Source organism: Grammomys surdaster, unplaced genomic scaffold (assembly GCF_004785775.1).
Source record: "Grammomys surdaster isolate TR1022 unplaced genomic scaffold, NIH_TR_1.0 266, whole genome shotgun sequence".
In the NCBI taxonomy this organism is placed as follows: Eukaryota; Metazoa; Chordata; class Mammalia; order Rodentia; family Muridae; genus Grammomys; species Grammomys surdaster.
The window spans coordinates 4,089,987-4,108,188 of NW_021604707.1; the positions used below are offsets into that span (position 1 = coordinate 4,089,987).

At 46.3% G+C, this 18,202-nt stretch overlaps 1 protein-coding gene across 4 annotated transcripts in view; it reads left to right on the forward strand.

Moving 5' to 3' along the window:
• Positions 1 to 18,202, forward strand: part of Kirrel3 (kirre like nephrin family adhesion molecule 3) — a 555,026-nt gene that overhangs the window by 441,107 nt on the left and 95,717 nt on the right. For all 4 annotated transcript variants that reach the window (XM_028776178.1, XM_028776179.1, XM_028776175.1 and 1 more), the window contains one exon: positions 16,047 to 16,196. In XM_028776178.1, the coding sequence (XP_028632011.1) occupies positions 16,047 to 16,196 (150 nt within the window). The remainder of the gene's footprint in view (positions 1 to 16,046; positions 16,197 to 18,202) is intronic.

Here is an 18,202-nt window from a genome sequence, read left to right on the forward strand (position 1 = left end):
CAGGCAAGAACGGCTCCCTGTCCTCCACACCCACTGGCCCAGATACAGAAAGGAGCCCCATGGAGGGAGTCAATGACAGGCTAGATGCATAGCCAGGTTTCTTCAGCAGTCTCTGGCCAAAGACCTTCTCAATCAAAAGACCCCTCCATAACCCTAGGAGGCTGTGGGCAGTCCCACAGCTTAGTCTCAGACCTGTCCTTCAGCCATGAATAAAAGAAAGGAAACAATCTGCTGCCAACCCTGCGAAACAAAGCAAGGAGAGCTGGCGACAAGCAGCCTCTTCTCTGCCAAACCTGAACTCATAAAGTTTGATTCAAGGGGTTACAATGCCTCCTATTCGGCATCCCTCCTGCCCCCATTCTCCCAGCCTTAGTAAATTACCCAATAAGCAGCAAGGACCTGTAGTTATTGTGCAGTTAAATGGTATTTGCCCAGTAAATCCTGAGCAGAGTACTCACAGTGATATACAGTAACTAATTACAGACATGAATTCTCTCCCCAAGACGCCAAGTGTTACCAAATATTGCTGCATTTAGGGAGGAGGTTTCAAAGCTGCTCCACTCTCTCCAGTGAAGCCATGAGTAACTCTGCTATTATAGGAGCCATACGCATCTCCAGGGGCCCTCCAACTAAAAAATAGAGGTGTCTTGAAAGGCAGGCAAACATGGACCACTCTCCCAAGATGGCAACCAATAGTAGCCCCCTGATCCCATGGCCCAGCACAAGGTTTTGGGTAGGAACCAGCCAGCCCTCCCTGAATTATCACAAAACAAATAAGCAACCCAGCACTGTAGTAGCTATTGCAAAGGCCCGCAGCTCCAGCAGAGCAGGGAATGGAAGCCATTAGTCACTAAGCTCAGGGCTGAGCTGAGAAAGCTGTTGTAAAGGATCAGCTTCCGTAGAAAAGGGTATGCCAAGAAGAAGAGTGGAGGTGGCCATTCCAAGCCAGGCATGATGGAGCATTCCCTTAATCCCAGTACTCAGAGAGTGAAAGCGGGAACATTATGAGTTCAAGATCAGTCTGAGCTATATAATGAGATCCTATTGAAAGACAAAGAGAAAGCACAGGGTCGGGGGGACATAGCTTAGTCAGTTAGAAAGTACTTACCATGCAAACACATGTGTTTGAAAACACATGTCAAAAAGTTAGGCACGGAAGCACACACTTGTAATCCAAGCACTGGGGAGGTGGAGGCAGGAAGGTTGCTAGCCATGGAGAGCTCCAGGTCTATGAGGGATGTTCTCAAAAAACAAGGTGGATGGCCCTGTAGTGCTGGCCTCTAGACAGGCACACATACACACAAAGAAGAAAATTTATGCCTTAGTCTGGGTACAGAGAATCCTAAATTAATGTCTATGGGACTCAACTAAGCCCCATTGGCACATTGGAGTATTACCCTGATCCAGAGTTGAGCAGGACTATACATGGAGGGTGTAAAGCATTTTCACATCATTTTCACATCTATTGTTAGAGCATAGCTGGAGCAGCTAGAGGGCACAGTACTCTGTCTTCTAAAGTGGAAACCCAGGGATCAAACTTCTTCTGCACTCAGTACAGCTGTGTAAACAAAAGCCAGCGCTAGAATCAAAGAATTCGAATCTTAGTTCCATTACCCACCACCAATGACCTTGAAGCAGTTATTTAGCCTCTCTGAGTTCCAGGTTCCTCATCCATAAAATGGGAAAGGCTCTCTCTATGTCTCAGAATTGCTGGAAATGGTCTCACTGTGGAAATGGGCAGTCTAGAATTGGGTCTGCTCCTAGGAGCTCTGTCCTAATCCATTACATCTGCATATGGCCAATCTATCTTCTGGGACACTAGACATCAGCCTAAGCCTCCTTGGAAGGAAGAACCCAACTCCTATCTTCGGCACCCACAAAAGCCTGCATATCCCATCTCCTTCCTAGGTGCTTCTAGCATAAAACTTCTCCTTTATACACAAGCCTACTCCAAACTTTTGAAAAACATGGGTAGCTGTTACAAGTTGGCTGTGTTTTCTTGGCTGATGCCTTCTTGGGTGGAAACAACTAATGAAATCCCTCTCAAGGGTGTCACTTTGACAGTGACAAAAAAAAAGTCAGAGTAAGGGGGAAGAAGATAAAATAGCATGGGCATTGCTACAGCGGGACAGTTGGCTTTGAGCCTTAGCTTCTCAGGTTTCTAACTTGGGAGGCTGGTGATCAGCCCTTCTCCGCTGGGTACCGAGAGGATTATTAAGTAAGAAAATATATGGGAAGTGCTCTGTGAAGCATAAAGTATATACAAAAGTTCGCTGTGGCTAATATCCCAAACCAACCAGAAGACCGGGCCCAGAATCCCAGGGCAGTGACAAGAATCGCTTTTTTAATTAGGACACATATATAGTCAGCTCTCAATTATCTGTTGGCAAATTGTCCCCATTCCTGGCAAATGCTATCACCAAGACTGCTTAATGAAGTCCTCTGTTAACATTTCACAGCTCCGTATTCTGCTCTTATTTGCATGAGGCCCAAAGGGAATGAAAGTCCTTTAAAGGCAAAATCAGTTAATATCCCCAGTCTCTCTTAGGGAAGGTGTGAGCCAGAGAGATGACAGAAGGGAGGGAAAGCGTGAGTAACACTGACTTCGGACCAGTGTTGAAGTGATGCTCTCTTACCCAGCTGAGGAGTAGACAGGCAGGGGACCCCATCATCAGACTGTGAGTTTAAGTATTAAAAATTCCTAGAAAAAATCAAATCCATTCATATTCAAACAAGAATACCAAAATGCATTCCAAAGTGAAAACAAGTTTCATTAGCTCAGGTTGTCCACCGTGTGGATTATTCACATCCTTGTTCCTCTCCGTTAACAAAGACTATAAAGAGTTGGTTGTACTTAGTGGGGAGCAAGATCATTTAGTGGGTAGGGGGTGCCTGCTGCCAAACCTGACTATTAGAGTTTAAAACCTGAGACTCATGTGGTAAAGTGGAAGAAACTCTTCTCAACACACATACACACATACACACACACACACACACACACACACACACACTGCATAAATGCAATTTCAAAAAACTTTAACATTGATTGTATTAGTCCAAGAGGAGTAGAACTGAGGACACACACTGGAATGGTTTACTTGCAGTCAGGACCAAGAAGTTGCCCCATTAAATGACAGATTTAAGCTGTGCTATTCAATATTTGGTTAGTGCCAAGGGGCAAAAGCACCTGATGCTGAATGGTAGCCTGCCCTAGCCACACAGTATCCCAGGTGCTAGCCTCACACTCCTATCAGTGGGACATAGCCAAGCCCTTCCGATCATGGAACCCCTGCAGATCATCTAAGGACTGAGAGCCTTCTGAGCCCTTGAGCACTGTACACAGAGACCTTAGGAGGCAACACAGGGCCATGGACAGGACTCAGTTCTCCAACCCTATTTTTGCAGTACCACATGATATTTCACTGACAAGAGGATTGTATACATTTGTCATTGTATACATATGTGGGAAACTGTTGACTTTGTCCAACGCCTTCTCTGTTTAGTTTGGGAAAAATAAGGCACATTCAGAAAGAGACAGTAGCTGGACAAGAATATCATTAATCTTCAGAGTCTAGAAAAAGCACATACCCTGAGCCCTTCGTATATGTGGATACATCTCAGCTGTAATTTCCAAACTGCTGGAAGCTCTCAACACAAGTTTCTTGACATTATAAAAATCTATCGTCTCAACCTCTCTAAGCCTGAGTCCAGGAAACTCTATTTCTAGTTAGTTCCATGGATAATTCTTACTCATATAAAAGTTTTAAAACCATTCTGAAGAGCATGACATACAGAACTATGAAAATGATTATTTTTTAAATTCTTGTTTAAAAAAAAAAACAATATTTATGACAAGGTCTTCCCCCAAACAGACCAAGAGTCCCTGAGGGTTTGCTTTAACTTCCTTGTGCTTCACATTTTATTCTTTTCAACCCTGGGACTTGCGAAAGTAGGAGTTTGGGTAAGTTAGAGCATGCAGCATCAGAGTTGGGAAGGAGTAGCCTGAAGCAGGTTGATTATCTAGATTCTGCATCTTACAGGTGACCAATCCAATCTTGAGTCATGTCAGAGCCAAGCCCAAAGGCAAACAACTAAGAAGCGGCAACAGGGTCCACAGGGCACAGACATAGCTTCGTGTGTCCAACCTGTGGTCTTTGTAAAAGGGAACGAAAGATGTTGGGCATCTTAGTGTAAACTAAGCTGTGGTCCAGCCTCACCCTTAGCCCAGTGGTTCCCAAACTGATGTTCTGTAAGAACAACTATAAACATACTTTCTGCCCGTGGCCGAGGCCTGCATCCCCATCCGATGTACTACAGTAACACCCTATCCCTGTGCCTTAGCACCACATTCCTATTTCTCTCTACGCTTCCCAGTTTAAAGTCACAACAATCTCAGATTCAGACAGAGGAACATAGGGAGGAACCCAGCCTGAGTTCAATGACCAAGTAGCAGCAGGCCTGGACATTATCCGGGGTTCTGCTCTGCGGCCAGAATGTCTCCCTTCTATACATACCTTCTATTCTCTCCACAGACTTACACCCCTCTGCCCACCGTCATTCCCTATGGGTGACCTCAGACAGGAATGAATGGGATCCTTCACGGGCACAGAGGACCCCCATTTGCAGAAGCACTTATCAGCATCTTCTTGGCACCCAGGCCTCTGCTGGATCGATGGTGGAGTCCATCTCCTGCTGCTAATGAGCACAGGACAAGCTCTGGCCGAGGCTGCAATGCTGATAATCAGCAGGCACACGATTTATGATAACTTTGGACTCACCCTGCCTTGGTCAGCCCGATTGCTCTTCATTAGAGACCCATAGTGTCTAGGACAACCTTGGCAGATTGTGTCCTGAGGACAGAAGTGTGAGACATCAGAGTCACAGGCTGTCTGTGCCACCGTAGCTCCTGCGAGGAATTAGAGAGCAGAGGAAGAATAGACCCCCCAAATTCCTGTCCTTTCTGTTGAGCCTGGGAAGTGGCTTACTCCCACGTATGACCAAACAAAATCAACAAGCAGTTTCTAGAATATTCACAGCTCTGGCAAGCTTCTCCTACCCTGTGCATTGGAAACAAGTTGCCAGTGGCTGCAAATGATGGAGTTAAAAATAAAAGTGTCTCCAAATCTCTGCTCCACCAAAGGTCACAGAGAAAGGGGCAGTGGGAGAAAGGTCATGTCTTGAACTAAGTTCACCCGGCTTCTCCTTCTCTCCAGGAAGATGGACCTAGATGACCTCTTGTTCTCACAACAGAATTCAAAGCCAGCTTTGAACCTTGACTGGAGTTAAATACCTAATTCCAGACAGCTGGTCCCAGCACACCCTGACTAAATGAACCTAGCCCACTTAGTTGCATATCATGTTTGGAGGTGAATTCTCGGGTCCATACCAAATACTATATGAGACATGAAAGTACAAGGAACTTTTTAGACGTGGGAAGACTAACAGGAAGAATGCAGAACAAGAGAGAGCAGTAGAAACATGAATATGATTGCGTGTGTGTGTGTGTGTGTGTGTGTGTGTGTGTGTGTGTGTGTCTTAATGGAACCCATTGTTTTGTACACTCACTAAAATAAATTTTAAAGAACTAACAGCAAGGGGGGGCTTATAGACAGCTTGGTTGATAAAGTACTTTCCATGGAAGTGTGAATCTTGAGATCAAACCCCAACACCCACCAAAGAAAAGCCAGACCTAGTTGTGTGTGCTTACCATCCTAGCAGTGGGGAAGCAGAGACAGGAGGATCTCTGGGACTCAATGGCTAGCTAGCCTAGTCTACTTAAGAAGCCTCCTAGTGAGCACTGTCTCAAGATTAAGATGAAGAGCAATTGAGAAAGACATCTGTCATTCTCTGACCCCCCCATGTGCCTACACACACACACACACACACACACACACACACGCCAGAACAAGTGTTTAATACATATAAATTATTTACACCTTCTCATTTCCAGACTCATTGACCCAACTACACCCAAAATATCTTCCTTGTGTGATTCAGAATGCTCCCCGTCAACACACTTACCACAGGACCACATCACCTCAGCCCAGCCTCACCTCCGAAGACAAGAGACCACCATCACCGCCAGCAACAGTCTCCTTCTTCCTACCGAACGCTATCAATCCTACCACCAATCTTCCTCTTTCTCTGAGCCCTTATGACAGCACAACCTTCCTGATTGGTCTTCCTGTCTTTGGATGATCCTTCTCCATCCAGCCTCCCAGCATCATCCTGTGATCTTCCTAAAACTGGGACCTAAGCAAATGGGTCCCAAACCCTTGATGGCTTCTCATTAACTACAATTGTCTCAGCACAAATTTGAGGGCTAATGCAGCCAGCTCCCCTCAACTCTCTCCCATTTCCTATTCATACCCCTATCTCTCCTTCCCCCCTCTCTCTTCCTCCCCCTCCCCCCCTCTCTCTCCCCTCTCTCTCTCTTCCTCACACACACACATACACACCACTCTCCTCCCAACTCCCGGGTTAGTGTCTCCTTCTGATTATTTTCTTACATACATACTCCACACAGCAGTACATCAAAAATGAGAGTGATAACTAGCATTACAGGAAACAGGAATGGCTCTGTGTACTTTAGATCCTGTTCTCTCTGCAAGTTTCCAACACAGAAACCGGAGCTTATGGCCCTCTTGCTGTCCCTCCCTGGCCGCATCCTGACCCTTGAACTTTACTGTTCTACACTGCAGGAGGCACAATCTCCCTACCCTCATCTGGCTTGCCCTGCAGACCACTTCAGAATCCAGGTCCCTGTGGCCCCTTCTTATACCTGGCTTTGGGCACTAAGTCTGTGTAAGTTCTTATCCCAGCTGTGGGCACACCTTCTCTTGTTCCAGGCTCTAAGACGATGGCCTGCAGAAGAGGCACACTTTTCTGCCCCCCTACCAGATGAGATGGCTCCTGCTCCAATCTCAGGCCCTGATGCTACCTACCTACCACAGTTGGTGTCATACACTCAGACCCTTTGCAAAAATCAGATTTCTTATCTTTCAGTCAGTGGGCTAGTGCATTCCCACCACTCCAATCTGTGGAGATCACAACCCGGAATTCTGCACAAGTGCTGACAGATCAAGGTCAGGAAACAAAGTCTGTGCCTCCGGCTGGCTACCTTCCCTTGTGTCTGCCAGTACTGCTCTGGTATCATTAGGGGCCAGCAACGTCCTGCTCTTCTTCCTCTTCCTTGCTTGCTTCTCATGACAAGGACAGCGTTCTTTAATCTCATAAGAGAGAATATACTACATGCTCTGAGCTGAGAGAAAGCTGGCAATAAAGACCCTTGAAATGAGTATTCTTAAGCCTCTTCCAACTGGTCACTAGTAAGAGCAGATGCTCTTTCTGTGCTGCTGGCTAAGCACTCTGGGAATCTCCAAAGCTGAGTAGTAAGGGATGCTCTGACAGAACCCGCAGGGCCCAGCTCTTACCTCTACATACACATCTCTAATGGGACCCAACACCAGACTTGTAGGAATTGCATTTCTGCTCATGACACGAACTGCTCGGGTGCTGGTTTGCATAGTTCTGGGCTCACAGAGATGTGTCACGGCGGTGACACGAGCCCTTTATGAAACACTGTGCATACAAGATAACTTATATACAGGCCTGCATTTCTACAGAGCCTTCATTGCTGTCATTCCTACTGAGAACACCAGGAAACTGAGTGTCTTAGTTAGCATTTCTACTGCTGGGCAGACACAACATGACCACAGTCACTCTTACAAAGGAAAACATTCAATAGGGGATGGCTTACAGTTTCAGAAGTTCAGTCTGTTATCATAACAGTGGGAGCATGCAGGTAGACATGGTGCTGAAGAGGTAGCTGACAGTTCTACATCTAGAGCCATAGGCAGTCGGAAGTGAATGTCAATCTAGACCTGGTTGAGCATTTGAGACCTCAAAGCCCACCCCCTAGTGATGTACTTCTTCCAACAAAGTCACACCTACTCTAACAAGGCCACACCTCCTAATAGTACCATTCCCTTTTAGCCTATGAGGACCATTTTTATTCAAACCATCACACCGAGGCTCCAAGAAGGTGAGCATCTTGCCCCAGTTATACAGACATTGACAGGGTGGGGTTCATTATAGGATCAAATTGCAACTATGTCTATTCTACTGTCCAAGACTTGGATCTGAAAAGTGACAATGTTCAGGCTCTCTGGGAGGTAGCTGAGGTGCTTCTCCTGTCTCACTTTTAATATATTCTACCCAAGAATGAGTTTCTCCTTCTCTGTATCCTCCATCACAACCCACTCCAGGAAGCTCCTCTGTACCTCCAACTCTCATTTTGAAGTAGACCTTTCAATTTTATACATTATTATAGGGGTTATGCGTGTTGTGTGTGTGTGTGTGTGTGTGTGTGTGTGTGTGTGTGTGTGATAATGGTGCACACATAGACGTTAGAGGAGAACTTTGTGGAGTCAATTCTCTCTTTCTACCTTTATATGGTTTCCTTTCATTGACCTCAGGTCATTGGGTTTTCACAGCCAGCCCCTTTACTGACTTAGCCATTCCACCAGCACCCTTGGAAGAGAGATTTTTTAAGCTCCACACAAACTTAATATGACCTCTCTGAGATGACTGCATGACCCTTTATATTCTTAGGTGACCATCCAGGAACTCTCAGTAAATCCCACCAGCAGTCTTGAGTTTTGATACAGAGGTAGGCTGGATTTTAGTTGAATGCCACCACTCACAGCCATTATAATTGTCATGCACACTATCTACAGATCATAGGCTCTAACAGGAAGATAAAGCATCCCAGGGACTCTGACTTTCTATCAAAGGGGCACTTGGTAAAGCAATGGCTACATTCTCTCAGCACTATACATGGCAAAGGCCAAGCCAAACTGACCAGGCTTCGAGTAAGAAAGAAGAAACTGAACATACACATCTGAGCCTCCAAGCATAGGTAGGTTGGAGCAGGAGGCAGGCGTATAGCCTCCACTTTTGACCAGATTCAAGGGACAGTGTGCGCTGGGGCTTTATCTTCTCTGCTGTGACAGACGCCAACCTCATTCTATGTACCATTCCAAGCTCCTCTTTCCACCACCAGGAAAACACAAAGAAAGACCTTTTCCTATGAGCGGCAGTGGAATTAGCACACTGGAGGACCACAACGTATCCCTGGAAGACTTTAGACTGACAGCTGTGTGTGGCAGAGATACATGTTGAGTATGACTTCTCTAAACACAGCATGGGAGAATTCCAGTAAGCATGGGCCTAGAGAGACTAGCCATCTTTTTACCAGCTCTTCACCCAAAGAGATCACAGCACCATAGATTCTAGGACAGTGATTTTCAACCTGTGTAACGTTGTAACCCTTTAATACAGTTCCTCATGCTGTGGTGACCCCAACCATAAAATCAGTTCATTGTGACTTCATAGCTATAATTTTGCTATTGAGCAGTGTCTCAGTTCCTAAGACCACTGGAAATATGTGTTTTCCCTTGATCACAGACCACAGATTGAGAACCACTGTTCTGTGATCTTAAAGGATATATAGCCCCATCCCTTCTAGAGCTCCCAGGTAGCCTCCTAGCAGAAGGGAGCCTGGGAACATTATGGAGAAGAAGAAGATCCAGGAAAGTTGTATGACATCGAAGGAAGGGGGAAAGGCTTTCTATATGAATGAGAAGAAATTGTTCAAAGCCCAAAGTGGAGCTGGGTTGATGAAACTATTCCAGAACTCAAGAGACAGATGCAGGAGAATTGCACACTCAAGAGTCATATAGCAAGACCCTGTCTCAAAAGGATGAAAAAAATAAGCTGGTTAATAAAAAGGATAACAGAAATGGTTCAACTGAAAGAGGAGTGAAGACAGGAGGCCAGTTGTGTCTGCTCCTTAGCAAGTCACATGTGCATACTGCAAAGAGGGGACATGAAGTCAAGGAATCACCTGTTCTTCAAAAGCTCTTTGGCCTTTGGTGATCTGGTTGGTGGTGTGAGTACTAGACAGAGAATCGGAATCTGGGTCCAGGCCTTCAGCTCAGTAGCCATCGTGGAGTAGTACTAAGAGAACAGGACTGAAGACTCTCAAGTTTGAGTTTTACTTGGGATAACCATGTAAACTTGTAAACTTGGGCAAACCCCTCCATTTGTGTGAGCCTCTGTGTGATCAGCAGCTTTTCTGACACATAGAAAATACCCATGAAAATCAATTTACGAAAACAAAAGTACTCTTTGGGCTTACAGTTTGGGGGGCTCCAAGGCTTGGTAAAGGGGTTCTGTTGCCTCTAGGTCAATGTCAGAACTAAACACTTTAAGTTGAGGAGAGAGAAAGAGAGAGAGAGAGAGAGAGAGAGAGAGAGAGAGAGAGAGAATATTAAGGTCTCATAATCCCCTCCATGAACACATCCCAACACTGAGGACATGTCTCACTCAGTAGATAAAGCATGAAGACCTGAGTTTGAATCTCCACATCCCTATAGAACAGGGTCTACAGGACACATCTGCATTATTTCTATTGAAAGATGGGAGAAAGAGAGAGAGAAATCCCTAGAAGGTCATGTTCCAGTTATTCTGGAGTTCACAGTGGTTAACAATAAGGAATCCTTTCTCAAGCATGGTAGAAGATGGCAGCAGAAGTGGTCCTTTAACCTCCATGCTTATACTGGAACATGCCCTTGCACTTACACAAACAAGGAAGGAAGGAAGGAAGGAAGGAAGGAAGGAAAGAAGGAAGGAACAAAGGAATGAAGGAAAGAAAGAGAGAGAGGGAGGAAAGGAGGGAAGGAGGGAAGGGAGGGGGACGAGGGAAGAGAGGCAGGGAGGGTGGAAGGGAGAGAGAACAGAGCATATCCACAATGACCTAAAGACCTCCCAAGAGGCTCTGCCTCTCATGGTGCCACTCCCACCTCTCAAAAGCATCAAGCTGAGCCTTCTGGGGATGTTTAAGAACCACATTAGAGCATTCAGTTTACCTATAACGTGGTAATGATGGCTTCTGTGCATCACAGAGCCCTGGCAATCCTGGGTGCCATATATAACAGATCCATGTGCACATTCAGTACTACAGAGCCATCATACAGTGGGTTTCTCATAAATAACTCAGTGGTTTCCTCTCCTGTGAAGCTGACCCTTTGTGATTCTGGTTCTTCTCCTTTGTGTCTTACCTTTTCCCCTTCTGTGTGGTGTGTTCAGCACAATATCTACCCCATCAGTAGTTTATAATGCAAAAGCTACTGTCCTACATTGAACGCAGAGCACAGAACAGGAAACAAACCAGAGGTAACAAGATACAAGCGTTTAACAGAGGGACGCTTGATGTTCGCATGCTGTGTGCCAGGCACTGTGACAGAGAGGCTGCTGTGCCTCTGTCCTTCTGGAGATGCACTGTGAGTCTTCATTTATGTTCCTCCAGCATTGGACAAATAGTTAAGTGAGGAGTAAGACTTGGAGAAAAATGGCTGCACTGGTTGACCTTGGTCAGCCACGTGATTGAACTAAGTAGGTGCTGAGAGGTTAGTAAAGCTCACCTATGGGTGTGTCCATGTGGGAATTTACTGAGATTAAGGAGAGACTAGCTACCCTGAGTGTGGGTGGCACTGTCCCATAGGCTAGGGGTCAAAGTGGATGAAAGAAGAAGAAAGACAGTTTGCCTAGGGTTGAAAGTTAAAGGGCCAAGGAAAAACAGAGCAAGTTGGAAGAAGAGGCTTCTCCAGAAATGACCCCACCCATGCCTCTCACACTGAGCTCTGAAGAGCCCCTGGCCCTGAAGGCCTTAAGGTCCATCCTAAGGGTGAAAAAGTATTGGTTTTCCCTCTACTTCCTCTTCTATTGCACCCTAACTTTTATCTACTCTTATCCATCAAGTCTAAGATCTGTTTATAAGAGAATCCCAGCTTTGGAAGAAAAACATCATTTCACTTATTTTAAATATATATTATTTATTCTTTGACAATTTCATATAGGTATACAATGTATTTTGGTCCTGTGTACCTCCAGCTTTCCCCTCTGGCTTTCCCTAGGCATCACTCAACATCATGTCCCCTTCCCACCTTCATGTTCCCAATCTCTCTCTCTCTCTCTCTCTCTCTCTCTCTCTCTCTCTCTCTCTCTCACACACACACACACACACACACACACACATACGCACATGCACACACACACAGACACACAGAAACACACATACACACACACTCACACATAATCTGCTGAGTTCCATTAGTGTCGTGTGCTGGAATGTTGACTGATGTCATGACCTGATCTTGTACAGGTCTTGTGCAAGTCACCACAGCAGTGATGAGTTCGTGAGTGTAATGGCCATGCCAGATTCAGAAGACAGCAGTTCACAGTGCTTCTTCTCCCCACCTTCCGGCTCTAACATTCTTTCCATAACCCTTACAGAGTGGAGATGGAAGATGTTATAGATGAACACACAACAGTTACTTATTCTCAACACTCTGATCAGTTATAGGTCTGCATTAGCTGATGACTGCTGCACAGGAGAAACTTCTCTGACCAACACTAAAAGCAAGGTTGAAATCTGTGGGTACGCTTGTAAAGATTTAGAGGAGGTTTGACATCCTGCTATTTAAATAGCTCCCTTCCTGAAGCCTATGACCTCCTTTGCTATGGGCTTCACCTGTATCAGTATCAGGTGCACAGTATCAGGTGCAATTTCCTTCTTTGGAGCAGGCCTCAAATCTAATCAGAAGACAGTTTGTTGCCCTCACAACCATTATGCCACTAATGCTCCAGTGGGCACATCTTGCCTGGCAAGTTGATCCTACAACATTTAGGATTCACCACTGTATAATTCCATTAGTGCTTTTTCTCCTGCAGCCTGCATAGCTCCATCTAGCATTCTGAAATGTTGCCAGCAGAAACAAAAATCCTCTGTCTGGTTCTGGCTTGATTTCTACAACCTAGTATGTTGTGTCTTTATAATATCTTGTTTTACTATCTCGTCATTTACCAAGAGTAATGACAATTGCCTGTGCTGTCAGGGAAGCCCTGTATCCCACACCTGGCACTGAGAGGCAGAGTAATTTTAGTGGCCTGAATATAGCGTGAAAAGATTAAAATGGGAGAGAAGAAAGGGGCTGTTGGTGGAGGGAACCCAGCTCCTACTCCACCCCCAAAGTTAATTGCAAATCATATCTTTTGGATGATTTTGAGAACTCTGTGCCCTCCCCATCCCCAGAAACATGTTTTCCACAGAAAATCCAAGAGGGTCTAAACATAAACCGTGGTGTCTAAAGCACCATGAAGCCTCCATCAGAACTGTACCTAGGCAGTTCTCTGCCCTCTCCAGCCTTCTGGTGTTACTGGGAGGATCTTGCATTCTGCTCCAACTCCTGGTTCTGAGACATCCTCCACTGTGATCTTGTGACTTCTCCCCCCAAGGCTGTCACTGACCTCCACTCCCAGTGTCCCATACCATCCAACTCTGCTAATTTTCATGATGACCATCCAGGACTCACCCTTACCCCCAGAAACGGACGTTCCAAGCATCTTCAACAATGCCTCCTTCCCCTTCTACCAAGCATAAAAACAATGGATTGTGAAGAATGGACAGTTACCTCCTGCTGAAGCTCCTAATAAGGGACATTTGGAAGTCCAGGCACCACTTCCTTTAGGGCTTTTTCAGTACAGTCCCTTTAGCCCCTGGCTGACAACCTGATAATTCTCTCTGACCACAGGAGTGTTGGCTGCTGCTGGAACTGCCTTAACACTGTCTTTGCAAAAAAAAAAAGAAAGAAAAAAAAGATGCCAGGATAAAAGATTAGAGCAGGGACAGACACCTAGAAAAAGTATCCTCCGTGCATGCCTCCCCTCCTCTTCTTTCTCTCCTTACTCCTCCAAACCTCATCTGCTCCACCTCCTCTCTGCTCTCTCCCCGTCCGGTACCTACACATCCTCCTTTTCCTCCTCCCTCTTCCCCCCTCCATTCTCCTCCCTTATTCCTCCTCCAGACCACTCTCCTTTTCTTCCCTTCCTCCCCATTCCCCTGTCCTCCTACTCTCTATCCTTTCCTCTTCTCCTCTTCCCTCTTGCCTTCTTCTTCTTCCTTCCACTTCTCCCTCCTTCCTCCTTCTTTTCCCTTGTCCACTCCTCTCCTTCCTCTTAATCCTTCTCCCTCCTCCTACCCCCCCTTCTCTCTCCCTCCTCATTTATTCTTCCCCCTCTCCCCATCTCCTCTCCCTTTCTCTCCTCTGTCTCTTCTCTTCCCCTTCCGTCTCCCACTCTCCTTCCTCCCTGTCTGGACCCCTACTTTATGGTTCTTCCCTTCACTCCTCTTCCTCTTCTGTCTCATCTTTTCCTCTTTCTTATTTTGGCGTCAGAAAGAGCCTAATTACAACAGAAAACTTGAAGCGACAGAGTAAGAGAAAAACCCACCACCCAGAGCTGATTAAAATACCCACCATCATCTAACTTGTAAAGCTCAAATCAGAATAAGAAGGGTTACTCCCACAATTCCAGGCCAATTTTATTTTTAATGAGACTCCTCAGAGAGGTTGCTAAGATCCCATCAGGCTGCGAACTCCAGACCTGCCTGCTGCCCCCACTCTCTGCTGCTCTAGGACCCCCATGTCCTCCCCTGCACCTCAGCTCTCCCTATACCCACCATCCTGTGTGGGATGGTAATCCAAGTCCAGGTCATCTGTGGTGCTATGGGAAGGAGGTGGCAGCTGACTCCCAGGTTCCTTTCCCTCCCACAGAATATCTGTGTCTTCAGAGCTGGAGTGGGAACAAACTGAGGGTTCAAAACCCAAGTGGACCCCATTCCAGCCCAGCTCCACCATTCACTATCTGTGTGACCCTGATCCTGTTGTTAAGCCTCTCTGATCCCGGTTTCTTTGTAATAAAATGGTGAATTTTTTTCTGCCCTCAAGCATTACATTTTCTCTAGGAGAAGGGCATAGGGAAAGCACTGACCGCAGTCATCTCAGATTATCAGTGGTCCACTGCCCGTCTACTCTTTGTGGCCTCCTAGAAACACAGACCACATTACCTCCCAACTTTCCCCAGCCCATGCTTTGGATGCTGCATGGAGCCCAGTCCAGCAGATATAAACAACCCTCAGAGACAGAAGGAGATAGATTCACAGTCCCCAACCTGCCACAGATAGCCACTGACAAACACCTTAGTTCCCAGTCCTGCAGAGCTGTCTACTGATGCTCTGAGGGGTGCTGTTAGCACAGTACCCCCAGGCAGTACCTCCAGCATTGGAAGTACTGGTCAGCTCAGCATTACTCTCCTTTGTCCCATACTTACGCCAGCCTCCCCATCTCCATGTAGAGGTGGTGCCTACTAGGGTTACGCTGTTGACAGAATGACAGAATTCATGAGCCGATGCTTAAAGTCTCAGCACAGAGCCTGGCATCTCACATGTGCAGCCAACTATTTGTGTAATGAAATAGGAACCGATAGCTTCAACGGTTGTGGCATCCTGCTTTGAGATGTGGGTGAGAGGCATGGGCTTCCCAGAGATTTCCAAGGTGGAGACTGTAAGAGCCGACCCTAGAAAATGAAAGAAGGGGGCTGGAGAGCTGGCTCAGAGGTTAAAAGTGCTGGCTGTTCTTCCAAGGTCCTGAGTTCAATTCCCAATGACTACATGGTGGTTTTCACAACCATCTGTAATGGAATCCAATGCTGTCTTCTGGTGTGTCTGAAGATGGCTACAGTGTACTCATATAAATAAAATAATTTTTTTTAAAAAAAGGAACAAAAAGGAAAGAAGACTCTAGGTAGGGATGGCTACCAGTTCCTGCCAAGGCCCTATACTAGCCACCAATTGCCTGGATTGCCAGGTTGACCTAGAACCATATGACTCCTGAGCAAGTGAAGTTAGGTGGCAGTCGAACATGGGGAGAAGGGAGGTGGCATGTTCTGTGGTGGCTGAGGCTTATCCAGAAGGTCAGCACTTGGGTTACATAAGAAAGGGGCTGGAGTCCAGAGTCTCAAGCCCAGCCCCTGAAAGAGGGGAACTCGGCTAGTGTTGGGGGTCTTGGGACAGCCTGGCTCTGATTCCAGAGCATGAAAGTCACTGTTGTCCTCACTGACTGACCACTATGCTTCTCCCTCTACAGGTCAAGTCTACTCCTTCAGCCAGCAACCCCAGGACCAAGTGGTGGTGTCAGGACAGCCAGTGACTCTGCTGTGTGCCATCCCTGAATATGATGGCTTTGTCCTGTGGATCAAAGATGGCTTGGCTCTGGGTGTAGGCAGAGACCTCTCAAGTGAGTACTTCCAGACTCCCCACCCATACAAAAAAGCTCAGAACATACGCTGCCTCACCCTATCTGTCCCACTGTGGAACTCCATATTTCATTTGGGGCTCAAATCCCCAGCCAGCTCTGCAACACCTAACCCTGACAGCCCAGGCCTGGATCTAGACCCTTAGGGGCCCCAGGTGCCTCCGGCTATGAGTACTGATCCTCATTCTGATGGCCTGCCCTAAACCTAGAACAGAATTCATTCCAAAGCCAGTGTGATCCCCACAAAGTCTGATTTCCAAACATCATGTGTTCCCGTTTCTTGGCCCAAAACGAATCCTCATTTGTCAAGGCATGATTCAGCTTCCCACCCAAGGAGAGAGCCAATGAACTGAAAACTCACAAGAAAAATCTACTTCTCCCAGGATTCATCTCATGATGGGAAGAAAAGACAGGAAGGGTTTACATTAACTGCCAACCTTGTTCAACCACCCGGGCAAGCTGCACCGTGGGGGCCTCCTGCAGCTGCTACTGACTGGCACGTCAACTCTGTAGTTCGTGCCAGGCCGTATCATTTGGTAACTGTTCTGTGTGGCTATTTCAGAAGCTCATCCAAACACCTTGTCAACCTACCCTTTCCCTAGGGCATAAAAAAAAAAATCACAGCCATTCTATGTCGCTTGACCATTCTGTCATTACTCTGCCCTGGGCTGGGCGAGCAAGGGGCTGATTGCTAGGCTAAAATGCATGATGAAATTCAGAAGGACAGATCTGGGTGCCACTCACCTGCCATCTGGGACCATCTAGGGGTAGAGGACAGATGAGAGGTATGCATTCAACTAGGAAGTAGTTTCTCCTCGTTCATGCTGTACAGCTGCAGGAGAATAAAACTCGAAGTGCACTCGGGAACACTGGGGCTGGGAAATTAATATTTTAAAATATGAGTTATGTCTCGCCAAAAAATGTATATTGAAATATTATAGCGATGGTCAATAGCAGTCACGGGCCTAATGCTTCAGCCCAGCTGAGCAGAGATAAAATACCCGAGAATATCTCCAAAATATACTGTGCTGCCATAAAGTTTAAGTGTTATGGGAGCCAGCCAACTTCAGAGATGCTCAGCTCTGGTACCCTAGAGGGATGGGGGAACACAACAACCTTCCCAAATGAGAACTGCTTACGCTCTGGACAGCTGTGAGCCTGCACCAGCCCTATAACTGATAAAGAGGACTGTCTGGGATGCTGGTCAAGGGTTATCAACCTTTTGTCGGGACCTTGTCTCATCAGGTCAGTGGCCAAGTGGAGGTTCCAGATCACTAGGAACAGATTATAGAATTGACATCAAGGCATAGAAAATTTCATCTCTGATCTGAAGTTCCATACCTAGTTCGCCAAGACCCAGGATCTGGGTGCTGGTAGTAAAGACAAGTTGATCCATGGCCTGACCTGGCTTCTTCTCCAGCCTGACTAAGTCTCTAAGAAAGACAGTCCCTAGACTCTCTGCTGCAGAGCCCATAAGTCCAGGCTCCTGAGATGTATCTGTCCCCTATTCAATCATCCATCCACAAAAACACCATCCTGACAATAATGATAGATTCTCATAGGTTCCTTACATACCCCTTGCTAGCCTGGTACAAAAGGGACAGAAGAGAATACAGCTGAATTCAGCAAAGACTTGGTGAGTGCATAAGACAGGGAAACTGAGGGCTGGTGTCACAGGACTTCCTGCTGCTGTGGCTCTGTCTTCTTCCATTTTAACCATGTTACCCCCACTCAGTATACCAGACATGAGGCTCTCACTGACACATTAGTGTCTTTCTGGTCACGAAGACTGAGACACCAAACAGAAAATGTTTGCCAGTACATTCTCGGGTACAGATAGAGTATTTTCCTCCTAAAAGACACTTCCCAGATGTCCCCTAAATCTATGATTATCCAAAGAGAGGAAAAGATTATAATCCCCTTTAATTGAAAGGGGAACAGAATAACAGTTGAAGAAAAATAAATTGACTCAACTATCTTACCAATCT